Source organism: Nesoenas mayeri (genome assembly GCF_963082525.1).
Source record: "Nesoenas mayeri genome assembly, chromosome: 3".
In the NCBI taxonomy this organism is placed as follows: domain Eukaryota; kingdom Metazoa; phylum Chordata; class Aves; order Columbiformes; family Columbidae; genus Nesoenas; species Nesoenas mayeri.
The window spans coordinates 88,492,750-88,512,950 of record NC_137544.1 but is presented as its reverse complement, the minus strand read 5'-3'; the positions used below and the strand labels follow the sequence as shown (position 1 = coordinate 88,512,950).

The 20,201-nt window shown below is 36.0% G+C and overlaps 1 protein-coding gene across 1 annotated transcript in view; it reads right to left on the bottom strand.

The window, feature by feature from the left end:
* The window catches only part of DNAH8 (dynein axonemal heavy chain 8), a gene marked incomplete at its 3' end in the record, with an annotated part of 133,193 nt that overhangs the window by 22,101 nt on the left and 90,891 nt on the right, over positions 1-20,201 (bottom strand). Inside the window, exons 65-76 of the mRNA XM_080341459.1 lie at positions 19,380-19,592; positions 17,873-18,010; positions 17,414-17,541; positions 16,180-16,351; positions 15,151-15,306; positions 13,478-13,633; positions 10,408-10,590; positions 9,830-9,935; positions 8,736-8,988; positions 8,446-8,636; positions 3,689-3,810; positions 36-154 (exon numbers count right to left, since the gene is read on the bottom strand). Coding sequence (XP_080197585.1) covers positions 36-154; positions 3,689-3,810; positions 8,446-8,636; positions 8,736-8,988; positions 9,830-9,935; positions 10,408-10,590; positions 13,478-13,633; positions 15,151-15,306; positions 16,180-16,351; positions 17,414-17,541; positions 17,873-18,010; positions 19,380-19,592 — 1,937 coding nt within the window. The remainder of the gene's footprint in view (positions 1-35; positions 155-3,688; positions 3,811-8,445; positions 8,637-8,735; positions 8,989-9,829; positions 9,936-10,407; positions 10,591-13,477; positions 13,634-15,150; positions 15,307-16,179; positions 16,352-17,413; positions 17,542-17,872; positions 18,011-19,379; positions 19,593-20,201) is intronic.

Below are 20,201 nucleotides of genomic sequence, written 5' to 3'. Positions count from 1 at the left end.
ATGTATACATTTCTGAATTTTCTGAAGATGCTCACCTGATGAGTAAAAGCTTGCGAAAGGTATCAAGTGAATCATTATATCCATCAGGTATAATCGCTTCCTCAGGAGCGTCTTTATCAAACCAATTTTTCCATGCCTTTTCATTATGGGTCACCTAAATTTATTACATTAATGCACATATAAATATATTTCAGCTGTAGCAAAATCCCCTTGCAAATTTATATCTTAATATGAGGACATTGTTATATTAGAATATATTACAAGTAAAATTAAGAGTCTATAGCATTTAAGACATATGCCAGGTGAATTGCTATTAAGATATTACAAATGGAAATTTTAGTATTAAGAGGCAGGCTCTTAAGCCAATCAGTTCTCCATGGATTCCCTTCCCAAATACATACAGCTGCATAAGAAAATAATTAGCAGAAGTATTCTACACTACAAGAGAAACATACTGTGATTAATTTATCCTTTCTGATCACCAAGTACTAAGAACAGAAAAATCCACTCCAGTACAGTCCAGCCAGCCAGTGAATCACAAATCAAAACTAACAGACTCTAGTAAGCTTTTGACTTGAAAAAGAATAAATCTCACCACAAGTATGATTAATTAGGCACCTTTTAGAATCCATGACCTAATTGGACAAGGAATACAAGTGGACAGAACGTAGTGAAAATTGCTATGCAGTTGAGCAGTGCATATGCAGAGCAATGCAGTGACTCAGAGTCAGCTACAGCAATGTTCTCAGATCACTGGAAAGAGACCAAGGAACACACTAGTACCATCTGTTCTGATAGACAGTGCTATATGCCTATTATAAATCAAGAATCTCTGTCCAGTTGACTGAATTGGTTTCAGATAGAAGTACTTTCAGAACCACCTACACCAAGAATGGACTGGGAGAGAATGAGAAACGAACATACTGGGACTTCTTCCAACCATTTATTTCCAATAATGAATCTCATTCAGAGAGATCAATAAACACCAAATATGAAACTCATTCAGAGAGATCAATAAACACCAAATGTCCCTTCCTGAACTGTAATCTAAGTCTGAGGAGGAAAAAAAAAAAAAAAAAAGAAAAAAAGAAAAAAAGAAACTTACTTTGTAAGCCAATAGGTCAGTTCTACATTAATTGACATCAAACTGATCACATGCTAGTATGTATTCTGTGGCAGTTGCACTCTCCCCTCATCCACCTTTTCTTCGATGTGGCAGTTGCATGCACATCCTCGTCTCCTTCAACACATCCCCCTCTCTTTCAATGGAGCAGTTAATGGCTTCTTTTGTGTGACCCTCGAGTTGGTTAGCCAGATGAGGAGGAGAGGCGCAGAGAAGCCAGGAAGCTTCTGGGGCACCCATGGCTAGAGTGGGGGGGTGCAGAGAAGCTGAGAAGCTTCGGGAATGCCCACAGCCAGATATGATCAAACTATAAAATAGAGTGCCCGTCAAAGATCCCCTTTGTGTGATCTTCTTGGAGCCACAGGTCTGCTGAAGCCAAGAAGCCCTCCCCTTAGACTGGGACATCGTCTAAGGTAACTTCCTGGGACTGGAAACACCTCAATTCCTCATATGGGTGAGTGATAACTTATAAGATATATCCTTGAATAATTCCTCGCAAAAATCAGGCAAGTGTATTTCCTTGCTAAATAAAGAAGTGTATTTCCTTGCTGGATAAGCAAGTGTATAGTCCTCGCTGGACAAGCGAGTGTAGTATCCTGAAGTCAGATGGCTCAGGCTTTGTTTTTTGTGAGTGCATGTATGCATGCGGTAGATCTCCATTATTCTTATTTGTTGTACCCCAATAATTTCCTCAACTGATATCCGAACCTGTATTTTATGTTACCGGAGTGCTAACTAATTGTATAAATCCCATTTCTTATTGGTTGATTTGCTGCACTTTTTGGCCAGAATAAAGTCTGTTTTGGACCTTGTTGTCCACCTAAAACTAACCTCGGGGTGCCTCCGTGACAATTCAGAGGAGGCACCTTCTCAAAGCCAGGCCTCAGACAGAGATAAGTTAGTGAGCGGAAGAGACTTTAGCTGACTCAGTAAAATCATGAAGCTTTAATTACACTTTTCTTTTTACCATCTCTAACTCAACCACAGCTGGAAGTGGTAAGAGTATGAAAAGGAACAGGGTCATCTAAACATTTAAAGAGGAATATCTCTTTATTAAATTAAGTTGGACATCTGGGACTGAAGGACTTAATTTTTAGAGAAGAAAAAAAATTGTAACTGGCAAGAAAAAAAGGAAATCATATGCAATCTCTTGAGAACAGGGTATACCATTTTCAAGGATTTCTTTCTTACTGTAAATAATTTTCTGTTTTGATCAAAATTAATAATGATTCACTTGTATTTAGCATGATGAGCCAAATAGAACAACACATCTAATGAATGCAAATGAATATTAAAAAAAGATGTTGTTTCCATATTTGCATTTTTATTGAGAACTTAGTTGCCACCCTCCCAGATTCCATCTCTGTCACTAAAATCACCTAATTGTTGCTTTTCAACTTGTAAATATATGGCAATGTTAAGATAGTGCTAAAAGATTAGTTAAAAACAAAGGTCTTTGGGGCTAACATGGTCATCCAAGTATTTTGGAGTCTAAAATTTTGTTTGCATCAATTCTATAAAAGCCCTATAACAGAACCATTACAATCGACAAACTAAAAGGAAAATACATAATTCATAACCTCATGGTTAAATTTAAATAATCTTAGCAAGTGTGCAGTGGCATGCATTTCTGGTTCTGGCACCCTAACAACCCAGAATGAAGGCGAAACTAGAATCGCTTCAACTTTCTCCTAACTCAATACTCAATGATACCTCCAGAAAACAAAGCCTGGAGGAAATGGGCTGATATCTATTGAGACCTTGCCTTGATACAAAGTTGGGAAACAGTCAAGACCACTTCCACTTCCAGGTACACCATGTAGATAAAAACTCTGCTACCGTTCAAGGCAAAAAATGGACTTGGCTGACCAATGCTGTAAAAGCAAGAACATAGTGTCCTGGCTATCAGGCATGATAAAAAGGAGTGCTTAGGAGGTACAGAAAGAGAAATACTTGGGGAGTGTCTTAACTACACTAGAAAATTATAAATTTACCAAAATAAAGACAATAATTTATAAACATGTCACAAGCTTACATGCATAAAAGCTCATGTACGTCTTAATAAGATAAATAGTATTTTTATAGCTAGCTCATCATAGCCGAATAACAGGTTAACCTAGGAACAGAAATGTATATTTAAAAACAAGCTGCAAACAATTTACTTGTAAAAGTCCATCAGACTCCAGACATAAAACATTGTAACTTAAAGCCTGACACTCATAGATGAACTTTCTGAGCCTTTTTGATACATCTACATTTTTTACCCTTTCTCCTTATTTGTCTCTCTTTCACCGTCTTCCTTTTTCACTAGTTCTTTTCTCCTGTTCTCTTCTCTTTCTGCCTCAGTGACAATAATACACAATACAATAAAACAGATAAAAAAACGTAGAGCAAATAAATATACAGTCATTCATGCTACCTAGCTGTTCATTTCTATTCCTTTATTCTGTATTCTCTCTGGCCTTGTTCTTAACTACATTTCTTGTGCATTCTACATGTAAAATACAGAAGAAAATTCTGATTGGGAAACTGGTTATTAATGAAAATATAATTAGTAAATATAACCTGATTCAAAATTTCTGTGAACTGTGGAAGTTTGCTCAGTTCCACTAGGTTTAGCCACATCGTGTCAAGAATCCAGCGGAAAGGTTTGGGTGGGCAAGCCTGTAGATCCAATGCTGCACCTCCTGTAGATAAAAACACTCTGATGACACATGACATTCCAGGGTCAAGGTATATTTGGCATTTCTTATTAAATTATGTTTTCTGGACCATGTAAATTTTACTGGGATACTAGTTGCATTCTTGTGTACTTAGCATTTATTTCATAAGATTGTAGGATAATTTAGTCTGGAAAGGACCTCAGGAGGTCTCTAGTCCAACCTGTCAAAGCAGGGACAGCTATGAGATAAAATCAGGTCTCTATCTGTCTGGTCTTGAAAACCTCCAAGGATGGACACTGTACAACCTTTCTAGACAATGTGTTCTAATGTTGGTGTGTCCTCATATAGAAAAAAAATCCCCTTACACTCCCTCTGAACATCTTTTTTTCAGTTTATTTCTGATGTCTTCATCTTCCTATTGTGGACCACTGTGAAGAGCCAGGCTCTGTGGACTTCACATAGGTGCTGGAAGGCTACTATTGGGTCTCCCCTAAGGCTTCTGTTCACCAGGCTGAACAAGCCCAGTTATCTCAGCCTCTCATCTTACATCACCCACTCCATATGGTCTGTTGTTATAAGTTTATACAATTATACTGATTATGCTTGGTGTATGGGAAATTCTTTAATAATCACTTTTCCTTTTAATCGGTGCTGATAATACAGTAAAGATCATTTTGTATGTATTTATCTGAAAGATAAAAATATTCCACTGAAGACCTTCCCTTAGACAGTCTGTATTTTATCTCACTATTCCTAAAAAGAAATTGAAAATAAAGCCTTTTTTTTTTTTTTTCAAACTGCAAACTTCTACCTGTTCTACAGTGAAATGCATAGTTATAATATCTAAAGAATGTCACACATGTTAGCAGAGTAATCTCCTGGGATCACAGACTCATAGAATCATTTAGGTTGGAAAAGATCCTCAAGATGATCAAGTGCAACCATAACCTGACTCTGGCACTTAACCACGTCCCTAATCATTGGGGGAAAAAAACAAACCAAACCAAACCAAACCGAACCAAACCAAACCAAACCAAACCAAACCAAACCAAAACCAAACCAAAACCAAGCAAACAAAAACAAGCAAATAGAAAACCAACCAAACAAATAAAACAAAAGAAGAAGCTCTGGGTTGCTGGAATCAGTCAATCCTAGACCAGCTTAACAAGCACAAATCATTTAAAATAGCACATATAAGGCCAGATAGACAGGAGATAATACATGTGTTCCATATCTTTTGACATGCAAATGGAGAAGAAATAAAGCACAAATTTTCTTACTGAAGAAATTATTGGGAAGACATTATATATAGTATTTTTGATGCCGCTAAAGAACGAAGACTTACTTTAAAGTTCTGACACATTCTAGGAAAGAGTTTATGGTGCTGCAAATGCTATAATGCAACAAATTGTTTCTGATTTTACTGAAGTCTGTTCTGCTTACATTAAAGACTTTACAGGGAAAGATTTGTTTCTTTGAGATGTTTTCCTGCTGGCTTTCAGGATGAAAGAATTTTATTTATATTATCAGTGAGGCTTTTTAGGAAACAGCAGCTCTCCTTCTTTTAAAAGAACAAACACATGATTTAGAAAGACTAAATATTTTCCTAGTTACCCGAATATCCTTAAGTAGAAACACAAGAATCACCTTGCTGAATCTGGACATTAGTATGCTAATGGAAACACTTCATATCAAAAGAAAGTAAAAGTTTCAGTGAGTTGGCAGTAAATAGATCTTAAGGAAGTTTTGCTTTTTGGGAAATTTTTTAACACTGATTTTTTTGAGACAGAATTATTCAGTGAAGAATGAGAATTACATAAGTGTAAACAATGTGTTTCTCATTGTAATACTTGATATTCTTGCTATTAACAAACATACCTAATCTTTTGATAAATTCTGCTAAGTTCTATGGTTAGTCATTTGTTATGTCAATGAGTTAAATAGGCAATGACTGAAAAAGTCTTTCCTTTTCTTAGTTTTCATTTTGCCATCCATAAGCATGTGAAAAATTCCAGCCTTTAGAAAAATTTGCGTAATGCTTTCCTCCTCATCTGCATACCATTAGATGTAATCAAGAAATAGAATTATATATGATTAATACATTGTTTGAATTTTTTCTTTGAACTGCTGAAGGGATGACTAAAGGGCAATTCCCTTGTTCAAGAATATGAAGTCCTTATGTATGAACCCAAACTATTTCTGTCATGCAAAAATATAAAGCTACTTCATGTACTTTTATTATGAAGTTTTCCTTCCATTGCACGTTTTCTTCTTCCCTTTACCCTAACGATGACAAGCTTCAGTAACCTCACAGAAAGAAAGGGCTGCTTCATGTACTCTAGGTGATAATACTGATTTTCCTGTAACTACATGTTAAAGTTTCCTTCAAGCATCCTCTTATGTCTTTAGCATTAGCATATATACTTTGAAACAACTGCCTGGGATCCATGGGATCCCAGAATTTCCCTTAGTCTCTGCAACTGAAATAAGGGAAATCAAAGACAGGATAACAAAAAGTGTTTACACAAATCTGTAATTAATTATTAGCATTATTATTACAAAATGATACCGAGTTTCAGAACCACACCTTTGGCAAATTTAATACAATAGGCCAACAGGAATATTTTTGCAAATTATTGAATTCTGCAAGATAATCACAGTCACTTTAGCCAAAAAGACCTTTTTTAATTTTAAGACGTAACCATTAATTGTCCACAAAATAGCACACTTGGTAATATTTCTGGCTTTTATTTACATCAGCAAAGCCAAAGATGTTTTGCAATTCCTCTGTAACATGCTCTCTAATATTTAGAGAACTTCTTAGTAAAAGATAATTTTTGTGAGAAAATATCATGTTCTTCACTTCTGCCAGTCCCCACTTTCTACTGGTAAAGGACACAGCCTACCTAAGTGTTAAGATAGCTACAAAATGTCAATGAACTTCTTGGGTTTTCTCATATCTTTGGATGTTGTTTCTTTCTACAGTTTTAATAAAAATTCTATGCCACCATCATGGGAGGCTGTTTTCCTATAATGTGGGGACCTGCTTTCTCTGGTGACTTAAGGTTACCTTCAAGCTATAGTATTAAAATAATCAGGAGGGGCCTAGCATTTGACTTTAATCGAATAGAGTAAATAGAATTAAATTCAGTTTCTGTACTTCAATAGAAGGAAAGATTTTATAATCTCCTGAAACTAGCTGAGTAATGAGTTCTAGAGACTTTTCCATCTCAAATAGCAATGCTTGTTTCACTGAGACATCCCCTGATAATATGGCTGATGATAAGCCACAAAAGCTCTCCTGGAAAAGAAATGGAAAGAAGAAGAAAATATATTTATTTTTCAAATAAATCCTTTCTTCAGCTTCTCCATGATATTTGGTAAAATGGCATTCATTTTGCACCAAGAGCTGCTCATCCAAGGAGGAAAACTAAACAATTCATTCATTGCAGGAGATACCTGAGAATCCAGGACAATTTGGCTCAGCATCTGCCCCCTTCTCAATCTGATTTAACATCATATGACTAATTATAGAAAATTTATTGTTACTTTAGTGTCATTTTATACATCAGAAGAATTTCTCACTATCAAATCAACTGTTGTAAAGCCAGGCAGGAACAAAATTTGTCTAGAACACAATTTGTTCTAGACAAAAATCACTAAAAGAACTCCTGTACTTTATTACAGATTCTCATCAGTTCAAATAGCGTAAGTGACCACTTTCTGCTTCAGATGACAAAGTTATATTTTCCTTTGACAAAACAAGAATCCATGAGCTTAGAAGCCAAGAAATATGGTTCCTTAACTGAGACTTTACTAAAGCAGACAATTTTGAAAGCATTTCCAAGCATGTCCTGCCTGACATGAGTGGCAAATTGGTAGCTGGATGCGATTCTTGAAGGATAAAACCCTTATGACAAACTGGAAAACAAAACAGAAAGTTAATTTAATCTTGTTTCCTATCCCATTTTTTCATTAAAGGCAGATGATCTAGGTTCACTATTTTGACATTAGACCTTTGCAAGATTAATTTGAATACTTTAAAATTCGAACAGGTTTTACATGGACCTCCACATAAGGAGTCCTGATCACATTTTTCAGCAGAGGCACAAATTCACAGAATACAGAGGAGGCAGACCTGGCCAATTGGGCCACAGAAACACATCATGTTATCTGAAAGTCAGTGTTAGCTGGTTGGCAAAAGTCAGAGAAAGCTCAAGCTGAAAGTGTATAAGAATGTCTGTAGCACTCCCTGGACTTCATGTGGAGTTCTGGCAACTTAGAATATATTCACCTCCACCTTTATTCACCTCCATCAAAGAAGAGAAGTAAAGGAACAAGAAATCACCTAATTGATTAAAAAAAACTTTCCAAATATAACACAAAAATACACAATTATTTAACCAATTGATGGAGAGAAGAACAACTATCATCTTGATCTCAGGACAGAACACAGCCTGGGTAAATGGCAGAGGCAGAACTGGCAAACTGCATCTAAATTCACTGAGTCACAGCAGGGATAAGGACAGAGGCAGCTCCCACAGAAATGTGTGGTAGAAACCATGCAGCCAAGAAAAAAAAAAAAATCATAATTTGAAATGATATAAAAGTTTAAAAAGCTGAAGTTATCTCTACATATAACACAATATTTAAACTTACCTCTAATGAATGTCTGGAACTCTCTGTTTTTCACATGTTCCCTTTCAAGATCAATTTTTAATGTCAGGAGGAGGGCAAAGAGGAATTTGTGGTTTTCATACAAGCCTCTAACAGAATATGAGTAAGTTTCAAAGGTAAGATACTCAATAATATTTGAGATTCTCTTCTGAGGTACGGGAGACTTCTTAGATCTGAATCATGAAAACGAAGCACAAAGAAAGCATGTTAATAACAGCAAATACATTGGAAATACAACTATCTGAATAGCAGAAAAGTCTCCGTCTTCCTACCTGGCCATGGATTGATCAAATAACTTCAAGAACTGAGCCAGTGAAGTTTGATACATATTATTGACCAAACTCATTTCTGTAATAAGAAAATAAAGAATGCTTCCACGTGTAGCAGCAGGTCGATATTCTTCCTGAGCAGCGTTAATCTCCACTTCAGTTTCTGCTGCCACAGACAACTTTTCAGCTACTTCAGCAGCTGTTTGCTTAGTTGTTTGCAGAACACCAATCACAGATTCATCATCTACTAGTGAACCTAAAAAGTAAAATAGTGGATGTTTAGGACATTTCTGTAACTTTTTTTTCACTTTATATGTGTAAAAATTTAAAGGCCAAAGTATAGAAACTATTTCTAACAAATGGAAATTATTTACTGAATTGTAGGAAGCTTTTGAAATGGAGACCAAACAGGATATGTAACACTAAAAATTATTTTTATATTCAACATGTTAAATGCATTCAACCTACACCAACATGAATGTATCTATAGCAACAGCTTTGTAGCATATACTAGAGAAGTCAACTTTGTTATGCATGTAACACACATATTCATATATAGTACTTCAATTATTTTGAAGTCTGTTGATTGATACACTCAAAGTAAAAAAGACTTAGGGTCCTAAAGGCAACAGTCATACAACAGTATACATGCATCTAAGTACTTACTGGTTGATTTGCTGGAAGTTACCACCTTCTTTATCCACCAAAAAGACAGTAATTGATCATGTGCAGAAGAATTTGATCACCATTTAAGCTAGCCCATTTTATTTTGCATTTTCAATGGGTTAAGGATTTGTCCATGATGAGATACCTTATCTCATAGGAGGGGCAGAAAGCTCTCAATAAATTGTTTTGTTTCACAAAATTTGTTTAGGTGTTTAAAATACTTAGTGTCTAGGGTTGTATAAAGTGGTATGCTACAGTATCAAATCCCTCATACACCGCTAAATCCCCATACTTCAAATTTCTACCATTGGATGTTCTCTTATTGTATCTTGGATGGCTAAATCAGTTTCTGTATGGAAAGGCTGTAACATGCATCAGATTAATCTGCCTAATCTGCTTAATCCTGGTTCTTCTACACTTTGATACAGAACCTTCGACTGAACTCAGTTTGTAAAGAAGATTGTCTTCCAATTCTTTCATCTTCCTCTTATTGAAAGTTACATCTTCCATGAGTTTAACTCGTTCTGCCTCTAGTTCCTATTATTAAAAAACACAAGAAAATTACACTTTATGGACTGTAACTATGAGTCATACTTAGAATTCAGTTGCTGATTTTTCAAGTTAATGAAATGTACATTTTACTTTTTCAGGTATCTAAAACATGTTTGCATAACATTCGTTTTCTTTTTTCCTTTTTCTTTTTCTTTTTTTTTTTTAAAGCAGTGTTTATTCAGTATTTTCTGAAGTACTTTATCAGTGCCAAATGCGTAGGCTTATTTTTTTGTGTCATACTGAAAGCCATATGTAGAAGATCCTCTAGGTGTATTTTTGTTATTTGGGAGTCTCTGTACTGAATTTTACTAAAATTTTAGAAAATCGCTGATGTCTTTTTTCCATTTGCATATTTCTCTTTCCCTACATACTAAAACCAGTTAAATAACCACCAAAAAAACCCAAAACAAAACCAAAAACCAAACAAGTGTGTGTACTGCTGGTTTTGTTGTTTTACCTGTTTTTCAGTAAGAATTACTCTTCTCAGTAATTGATTCTCAAGTCCTTTCAGTGTTACAGTAAAATCAATAATTGATGTTTTTGCATTAATTTCAGGTGTGAAAGCAGGATTGGGTAACTTTGTAGTCAGGTACAGTCTAAATGAAGTCAAAACTTCTACTTCCTTATCACCAACTTTCACCTGTGGGGTAAGACAGAATAGTGATAAGCAGAGAAAAACTAGTTCTATTTTACTTACTAATATTGACCAGAAAAAAAACCCGCATTATTTGAAATGCCAAAGAGAGGAAGCTTATTTCACAATTCAAATTTGCCATCAAAACAACAATTGATGACCAAAGGTAGCAGTTAGGCTATATTATAAAAGTGGCATCACCCTCCAGGTAAACATAGGGATCATTTCCACTGTGGGTTCTAATTAATTGCTTCAGAACCATTTGGTTTAGATTTTGTGCTTTTAATCACACCCCAAATTAAGATGGTAGAAACTACTGATCTTTAAAGAACACATTGTGTTCTTGTGTTCAGGGAAAAAAAAAGAAATTATTTGATACAACAATGGAATATAAATTATTGGAAATATATTCTATATTTATTAAGACTAACAAGATCTTAAAGAACCTTTCTAAAGGAACTATAAAATTATTCAGAGTTTTCCATAGAAATTTTTACAGCAGTCTAATTTGAAATCTGCATGTGCACAAGGAAATCTGAGCATTGTGTATGACCCTCAAAGGCCACTTGAAGAAGAGTAGGACCAATTGATTCCCTTAAGCATATTGTTCACTCTGACCTTGAAAGTAAAACTACTCCACAAAACCAGCAATTCTTTTATTTTCATTGTCATCAAAAATCTGGTCTACCAGCTCTCTCATATCCCAGCCAGTTAATTAAAATACATATGGAAATATACAGCATGTGCAATGATTTTATTTCAGGATGTCTGAAGTGGGTCTGTTTTTCAAATTTGGGAGTGATTTCTTTATCTAATGCAGGTCAGAAAGACTCATGATTTTTCAAGGTTAGGAATATACTTAATATTATTAATACAAGTTCAGCTTTTTGGCTTGTTCCGTCAGAAAACAGTCCCATACCAGATTAAAGATTCTACAGTTGCTACAGTCAGTGAATCATAGAACGTCCTGAGTTGGAAGGGACCCATAAGGATAATCGAGTCCAACTCCTGCCCCTGCACAGGACAACCCCCCAGTTCACACCATGTATCTGAGGGCTTGTCCAGTCTCTTCTTGAACAGTGTCAGGTTTGGGGCCGTGACACCTCCCTGGGGAGCCTCTTCCAGTGCTCCACCACCCTCTGGGTGAAAAACCTTTTCCTAATATCCAACCTAAACCTCTCCAGGCACATCTTCCTGACATTCCCTCAGGTTCTGCCATTGGTTACCAGAGAGAAGAGATCAGTGCCTGCCACTTCTCCTCCCCTTGTGAGGAAGCTGTAGACTGCTGTGAGGTCTCCCCTCCGTCTCCTCTTTGACAGGCTGAACAAACCAAGTGACTTTAGCTGCTCCTCATATGGCTTGCTCTCCAAACCCTTCACCAACTTTGTAGCCTTTGTAGCTACTGGATACTCTCCAGTAGCTTCATATCTTTTTTATCCTGTGTTGCCCAGAACTGCACACAGTGCTCCAGGCAAGGTCACAGCAGTGCAGAGCAGAGTGAGACAATCACCTCCCTCGCCTGGCTGGCAATGCTGTGCTGGATGCACTCAGGACAGGATTGGCCCTCTTGGCTGCCAGGGCACACTGTTTGCTTATGTTCAACTTGCCACCAACCAGAACCCCCGGATCCTTCTCTGTGGAGCTGCTTTCCAGCATCTCCTTCCCCAGTCTGTATGTACAGCCAGGGTTGCTGTGTCCCAGGTGCAAAGTTCAGCACTTGCCCTCATTGAACTTCATGCAGTTGGTGATTGTCCAGTTCTCCAAATTGTTCAGATCCCTTTTCAGGGCATCTCTGCCCTTGAGAGTGTCAACAGGTCCTCCCAATACAGTGTCATTGGCGAACTTACTTAGTGTTCCCTCAAGTCCTGTGTCCAAGTAATTTATAATGACATTGAAGAGCACTGGCCCTCAGATGCATCCCTGTGGAACCTCACTAGTAATTGGTTGCCAGCCCAACATAACCCCATTTACTAGAACCCTTTGAGCCCAGTCCATCAGCCAATTGCTTACTCACTGCATCGTGTGTTCATCCAACTATATGTTGGACATCTTGTCCAGGAAGATAATGTGAGAGACAATATCAAAGGCTTTACTGAAATCCAAAAAGATCATGTTGACAGGCTTCCCTTGATTGTCTAGGTGGATAACCTTGTCACAGAACAAAATTAAGTTTGTTAAGCAGGACTTTCCCCTCATGAACCCATGATGTCTGGGACCAATGACTGCATTGTCATTCAGATGTTGTTTGATAACTCCCAGAACAATCTTCTCCGTGATTTTGCTAGGAACAGAAGTGAGGCTGACAGGCCTCTAGTTGCCAGGGTCATCCTCGTTGCCCTTCTTGTAGATTGGGACAACGTTTGCCAGCTTCCAGTCAGCAGGGACCTCTCCAGATTCCCAGGAGTGTTGAAAAATTACAGAGAGATGTCTTGCTATGACATCAGCTAGCTCTTTAAGTACCCTTGGAAGAATCCCATGGAGCCCCATTAACTTGTAGGGATCTAGCTGGAGTAGCAAATAGCAGCTAGATCCCAGTACTCCACATTAGGAAGAGAGAGATCTTTTCAAATCTATTGATTCTGCTAAAGGGTGAAAAATGAAATTGCTTGAAAATCAATAGAAAGTATTGTAAGCATTCAATAGGATAAACATACTGATTCCAGTTTGGAATGTTCACTAGTAAGTTCAAGAGTTAAACTCAAATATGAGACTCATGAACTTACTATTCAGTTGACATCCTGTCTCCTGCATTTTATTAGTTCATTTTGACTCTTCACACTACACTACTGAACACAAAGTTTATTTGATTCAGCAGAGGTTTGCAATACAATTGTAAAATATCACTCATCACAAAGCTAGCCACTTATTTCAGGTCTTTTGTTTGATTACTAACCTTAAAAGAAGTTCCAGATTTGATGAAATTCTTTTCTAATATATTATCAAGGACTGGATCCAATTCTTCACCTATATCTTCAATCACAAGTGATCGTCCCAGTGAAAGACTATCTTCTAGGTGTGTACGGAAATACTTGTCATTCAAAGTTGTTACCTCAAAAAGAAAATTATAATTCAGTATAAGGACAACCACATTTCTTTAAAGTCTTACATGAAAATCACAGATCTAACTATGCAATTTTTTCATTGTTTTTGCTAGCTGCATTTTAAAGAAAGCAATAAATGTTGACCATGCTGCAATTTATGCAGAAATACTTCTTGTGTACTCCATGAAAAGTACCGTATAAAGGTAAATTAAAAGATTGACTATAATGGAATCTCCAAAACTTCATTGTAAGAGTAATAATGTACCAAGAAAAACTGGTACAGTTATTGGGAAGTAAAGATGTTAAATATATTTTTGAAATCATAGATGCTTAACTTTTAATTTTCTATCCTATGCCCTGAGGACTAAATTTTCTAATTTTAGCTTCGAAGTTTGAGAAATTCTTTCTGGAAACCTGAACTCAGCCTAACAGAAGAATTGCTGTTACAATATTATGAACTCAGATGTTTGAGATATCATGAAATGGGATTAATAATATATGAAATCATTAAAAGATATGAATAAATAAATAAAACACTAGTTTTGTATTGCTTCCTACATTTCGACTTTCAGAAAGTTTTCATATTACTTTCACGATTTTCTCTACAGGTATAACATAGGGCCATTCTACTGGAAGTCAGCTTTGCAGAAAAAGACCTTGGAGTCCTAGTAGACAACAAGTTGAGCATAAGCCAGCAACCTGCCTTTGCAAAGGCCAACAGCATTCTGGGTTGCATTAGGAAAAATATCCCCAGCTGGTTGAGGAAGATGATCCTTCCCCTCTGCTCAGTACTGGAGACACATATCTTGAGTCCTACGTCTAGTTCTGGGCTCCCCAGTGTAAGAGAGACACTGAAGTGAGTCCAGAGAAGGACCACTAAGGTTATTAAGGGATTGAAGCACTCGACATATGAGAAAAGCTGAGAGAGCTGGGATTATTTATCCTCAAGAAGGCTCACAAGGAAATTTACCTATGTCTATAAATACCTGGTGGGAGAGAATGAAGAACAGGGAGACAGATTTCTCTTAGTAACAGGACAAGATGAGATAAGCACAAATTGAAATATAGGTAATTCCATTTAAACATAAGAAAACAAATCAAGAGTACCTTTTCAAAGTTGTAAATTATTTTGCCTTTGTCTGCAATCTTACCGACGGTTGCCCAATTTAGTCTCATTTAATAATTTATTATGCCCTTTTGCTGTACTTTTCACCACTTTGACCTCCATATAGGAAATGTACTCACCAATTTTGAACACAAGGCTACCTCCTTCTCTTTCATACTTTTTGCTAGATTTCATACCAGTATTTACTTACTATATAATCCTTTCTAAGTTCTTGAATTAGATTTACAGCTCTTGTCAAGTTCCCTGCTGATGTGTCTAAATCATTGTCAGTCTCCATACAAATTAATCTCAGATATATGTATATGAAGAGTTACACTGACTCAAAATGCAGGCACACCCTAAAGCCATAATGTTTGAAGGAATACAATACAGTACATTATTCCTTAAAACACTGTTCACCTGTAATTCATTATCCTGTTCTTTCTTTTTAATCCACGATTTTCCTTGTGTTTGTGGATCTACCAGAAGGGGATATCTAGATGCCTTAGTGACAATGATACCATTCTGAATTGAGAGATCATCTCCAGGTAGCCCTTGAAGGTTCCACTCACTAATCTGAAGAGTGAAAAAAACCAAAACACACACACACGTATAGATTAGATATAGATATAGATATATAGATATATGGAGAGAGAGATATTTATTTTAAGTGGTTTGGAATGAAATCTCACTGGAATTATCCTTCAGTTATGATTGTCCTAAGAAATAATCGGGACATTAAGTGAAAGGGGATGCATATCTGAACCTGCTGAAAAGTGATTAATGCAAATGGACAAATACTTCCAGGATTTTATTTTTATGGATGTTTTTAACCATACAGAATGATAAATAAATATCTATTTTAAAAGGGTAAGAAAGTCAAAAGGCTGCTGGACAGTCCAATTTAACATTTGAGATCGATTAAGCTAAAACCAGGATAAAAGAGATTTGAGGCTTAATATTTAGTGAAGGAAATTTGAAGATTCTGGCAATGTCCTCTGTTTGTCTTCTCATACATTCACATTCAGAAGACTTCATGCATTCTTTTTTAAATGTTCTCTTTGATATAAAATTTGGTTTTGAAACCAGACGGAGATAATATTGACAGGACCAAAAGCTAACAACCAAATCTACTGTTTTAGCAGATATTTGATGTCTAGCTGTGGTGATAGGTTCTCAAAATAAGATACTTGAAAGTGCACTGTCTTACTGGCAATTGTCTCATTGTATAATGTGTCACTTGTTTATAATATATAACTTGTTTATCTATCTAAGCATTGCTTAGTACTCAGATGTTTAGCAGAAATTACACCAAGAACATTTGCAAACCAGAAAACTGCACTGCACAGCGATATTGGGGTTCTGTTCTAAGCAAGACAATGCTGGCTAACTGTCACAGAATATGTCAGATTACATTAAAATGAAACCCATCAAGCACCAAGAACTTACCGTTGGCGGATCTACCAACATAGAAATGAGGTTCAAGTTTTCAGTAAAGGGAATTTTCTGGGCTCTCATCTCTGCTTCCCATAGATCTTTAAGCAAAAGGTTCCTGAAGGTTTGATTAAAAGGCCCACAGTATGAAAGAAAACCTGTGCAGAGCAGTACATCTCCCACAAGTCTAGAAAAGGAACAGAGCCATAAACAGAAGGTGATGTACAATTTCAATTTCTATTGATTTAGACAATTAGCTTTTGAAACATAAGATGTCTGTTCTGAGGACAATTTAAGGTGAGAACTGTTGCTCTTTGTCAACAAAAAAAAGTTTCTTTCTTTTTCCAAAATATTTTTGTGGTAAAACTTCAGGGTAGCACTGTATGAAAACATTATCTTCACCCCTACAAAGTAATAAAGCCCTGATGACAACCATTCCTTATTTCATAACTGAAGAAAGAAATTGATTTATTTCTTAAAAATATGTCTGCAATACAGTATTTATCAAAAGATACAAGCTTAATTCTCTTGGAATTAGCAGATGTCACCAGAAATGCCCAATTTGCCCATTAGAAATGGGTCGGTAGTCATGGGAGGGAGTTCAATAAGGTAGTCACAGCCCCAAGCCTGACAGTGTTCAAGAAGAGACTGGACAACGCCCTCAGATACATGGTGTGAACTGTGGGGTTGTCATATGCAAGGACAGGAGTTGCACCCAATGATCCTTTTGGGTCCCTTCCAACATTCTATGATTCTATGAAATTTATGGAAACAGAAACATTCCACAGAAGCCGGGCCTAAACATTCAGGTTCTTTACTATCATCAACTATTTTGACAGGTTTCCTGTTTTCTGGCTGATCTCTGATCTGACAGGTTTCCTGATCTCTGGCTCCTAGGCTGCTCAATATTTTGTCATTTGGACAGCAACACAATGAGGACTCCCAGGCTTCTCAGAATAAGGCCTGCTGGCCCACATGTGTTTCAACACACAGACTATAGGACAAGGGTTACCATCTGGTCTCTCAGCTACCTCCTTTTATTCAAATATGCCATAACTAATATCAAAAGGGATGCTTCTTTTCCAATCCAGTATTAGGCTAGGAATACTTCAATTTTCATTCTCAGTGTCAACCTTAGATCATCCGTACCTCCCAGCCACTGGAAATACCGGAATGCGGCGTAATGTTACTAGCTTACTAGCTCTTCAGCTTTTACACTTTTTTTTTTTTCCTCAGATGAATTTGATACCTTTTAATCTGAGCTTTAAATTCTTTACTTTGCTGAGTCCACCTAATTTTCTCTCCACTCAGTCCATCTATAAGCATAGAGGCTGCTTGCATCTTTCTTCTGCATGTTTCTGCATCATTCAGTAAGTCCTAAAATTAAAAAAGTCATTCTTAATTTATTAACAGAATGCAAAAAAAACTAGAGAGCTATTTTATATTTTTTAATCCTCTTACATATGTTATGACTATTTCACTTATTTTAAACTAATTTAAACTCTAAGTGCACCTATTGTCTTATATGTTCCTATTAATGAAAAGAAGGAAATATGAGGAGAACATAGATTTAAATATTTTTATAGTGAAACCTCATTCATGTCATTCAAGGTAGCAGGCCCCTAAATGTACATTTGTATCAATTCCTGATTACATAACAGTATAATATGCAAACATTTTTCATAATATAAAAATACTTTTATCTCACCATTTTCTCCTTCATTGCTGCATCAAACTTTGCCTGCACTTTATCCAGTTCAGCTTGCTTTTCATCTAACACCTCCTGAGCCTTTGCTAATTCTGCATTAGCTGTTTTCAGGTAGCCTTCCTGTTTTGCCAAGTTAGCCTGCAAAGAGAAGAAATATTAAAACAATAATCATACAAGATGTGAATTTACTCCGATGAATTATTTTAAGCCTACTGAGTTTGTAATAATGACACAATAACACATCAAAATAATTTTATTTTATTGTTTATATAAATAATAAAAACATTCAATCTGAAAACTATGTGACATATATACTGCAGATATTTTTTTTTTTTTTGGTTAAATAACAAAGCAGTACTCAAGGTTCCTACTATATATTGTCAACTTAATTTATTTTTTTAAAAACATATATTTAAAGAATCTGATTAAGGAAGTAAGTTTTCTGATCTGTACATACTGATTAGCCAAGAGGAGCAATCGCTCAATATTCTTGCTGCTTCCTTGATTATGTGCTATATTATTTCTTTTTTTATTTGTACATTCTGTAGTGATCAACAATCACAACAAGACATTGGTACTTTATCAGCTTGCAATATAGCTTTTACTCACTAGAAAACCATGGTTCTAAAACAGTGAATCTTCCCATTGCTCCTAAACTGATATGTGTGCTGAACACAGGAAATTCATTAAATATATATTTTTTTAATTCATCCACATGCATTACTGTTGCTTTTGTAAATAACACTTCTACCAGTGACAAAAAATGTGGAAAAGATTTGGAGACGTCATTCAGATGCTTTCCTGGTTTAATTTTTTTGGGGGGCGGGAGGAGGGTGTAAACGGTCCTAAATGTAGGGATTAAATAGTTGGTTTAGAATCCAAAAAGCAACAATTGCTGCATTTGAGTTTCTATATGGTCTTTACCTCTGACAAAATTTTATGTTCAAGAACATCAAAAAGAATACCCACACTGAAGTCAAAATTACTCTTTAAAATGTTTTACTCGATCTGGTTCCCATTATTGCAACGCAACTCCTTTATTGGTGTGAGTTCTGAATCTCTTCAGAAAGTCAGTATTTGGGCAAGATAGCAGACCTCCACCCCCTCTAAGTTATTGTATGAAAGCAAAAACAAGGTAAAATAGCTGCAAATCTCTGTTTGCAGGATTCTTCAGTGAAGAAATGAAGGTCGTCTCATGGTGCAACTTTTTGAAAACAATTTTAAAGTTATTATAACATAATAAAAACACAGAGCAAAACCAGCTTTCACTGTACACAGTAAACCAGAGCACATAGCTTTAATCTAGGCTATTTTTCTTTTCTGTGTTCTGTCTAGAATCAAGAGGATGTAGGGTTTTTCTGCTCTTATCATTCGTAACCACTAATGCGTATGGGTAATTATGTCTGAACAAAGTTATCTAAACACATTTTTAAAATCCTGCTACTATTAAAGTAAATTAAATTAAATTACATGGAAAGCAAACACAAAGCAAGAGATGATGTATTACCTTAAGAGGTAAGACTTCTTTGTTAACACCATAAAATATTGCCATGGCTTGTGTCCAAGAGAGGAGTCCTGCCACATTACCACACACCTTTTTAGCACTCTCCAGTGTATAGTCTTCCATGTTAAAGTAAGGCTGGAGTAATTCTACTGTCTCTTCATTTATCGTATCCTTAGGAAACTGCTGTAGACTCTGCAAGAATGGGCCACTCATAAGCTGAAAAACAAAACAAAACACAAACCACACAGGATATTTATAAGCTATTTAGATATTTTACATTTAAAAGTGTGCTCATTGGAGAGTGTGTTACAAAAAATGTTCCTAAAATTCTCCTGTAAAAAGAGGCAATTTATACATCTAATATTATCAATGTGCTATTCGGTTTTACTCCTCCCACATGCCTTAATTATTTTGAAGTTTTAAACAGTTAATTCCATTAACTAGGCTTGAAAGTTAATAATGTATTTTCCATTTTCCATATTCCTGTGTTGCCATTTTCCCTGCTCTTTGCAGGGGGGTTAAACAAGATGACATTTGAAGGTCCCTTTCAACCCAAACTATTTATGAAGCTATGATTTTAATAGCACTTAAGAAGCAGCATTTCATTAAAAACAAACAAACAAATACACACAAATAAAAAACAAACAAACAAACAAACAAAACCACACACACACACAAGAACAACAAGAAAATAAAGCCTCAGAGATACATTTATAACTTTATTTTGGAGTCTGGGAGGATCAGAAAAGACTGTTTAAATGTAAATGTACAAGTTCCCAAAGAGAAAGAGGTGCCTTCCAGAACACCCTTACCTCATGTATGGTT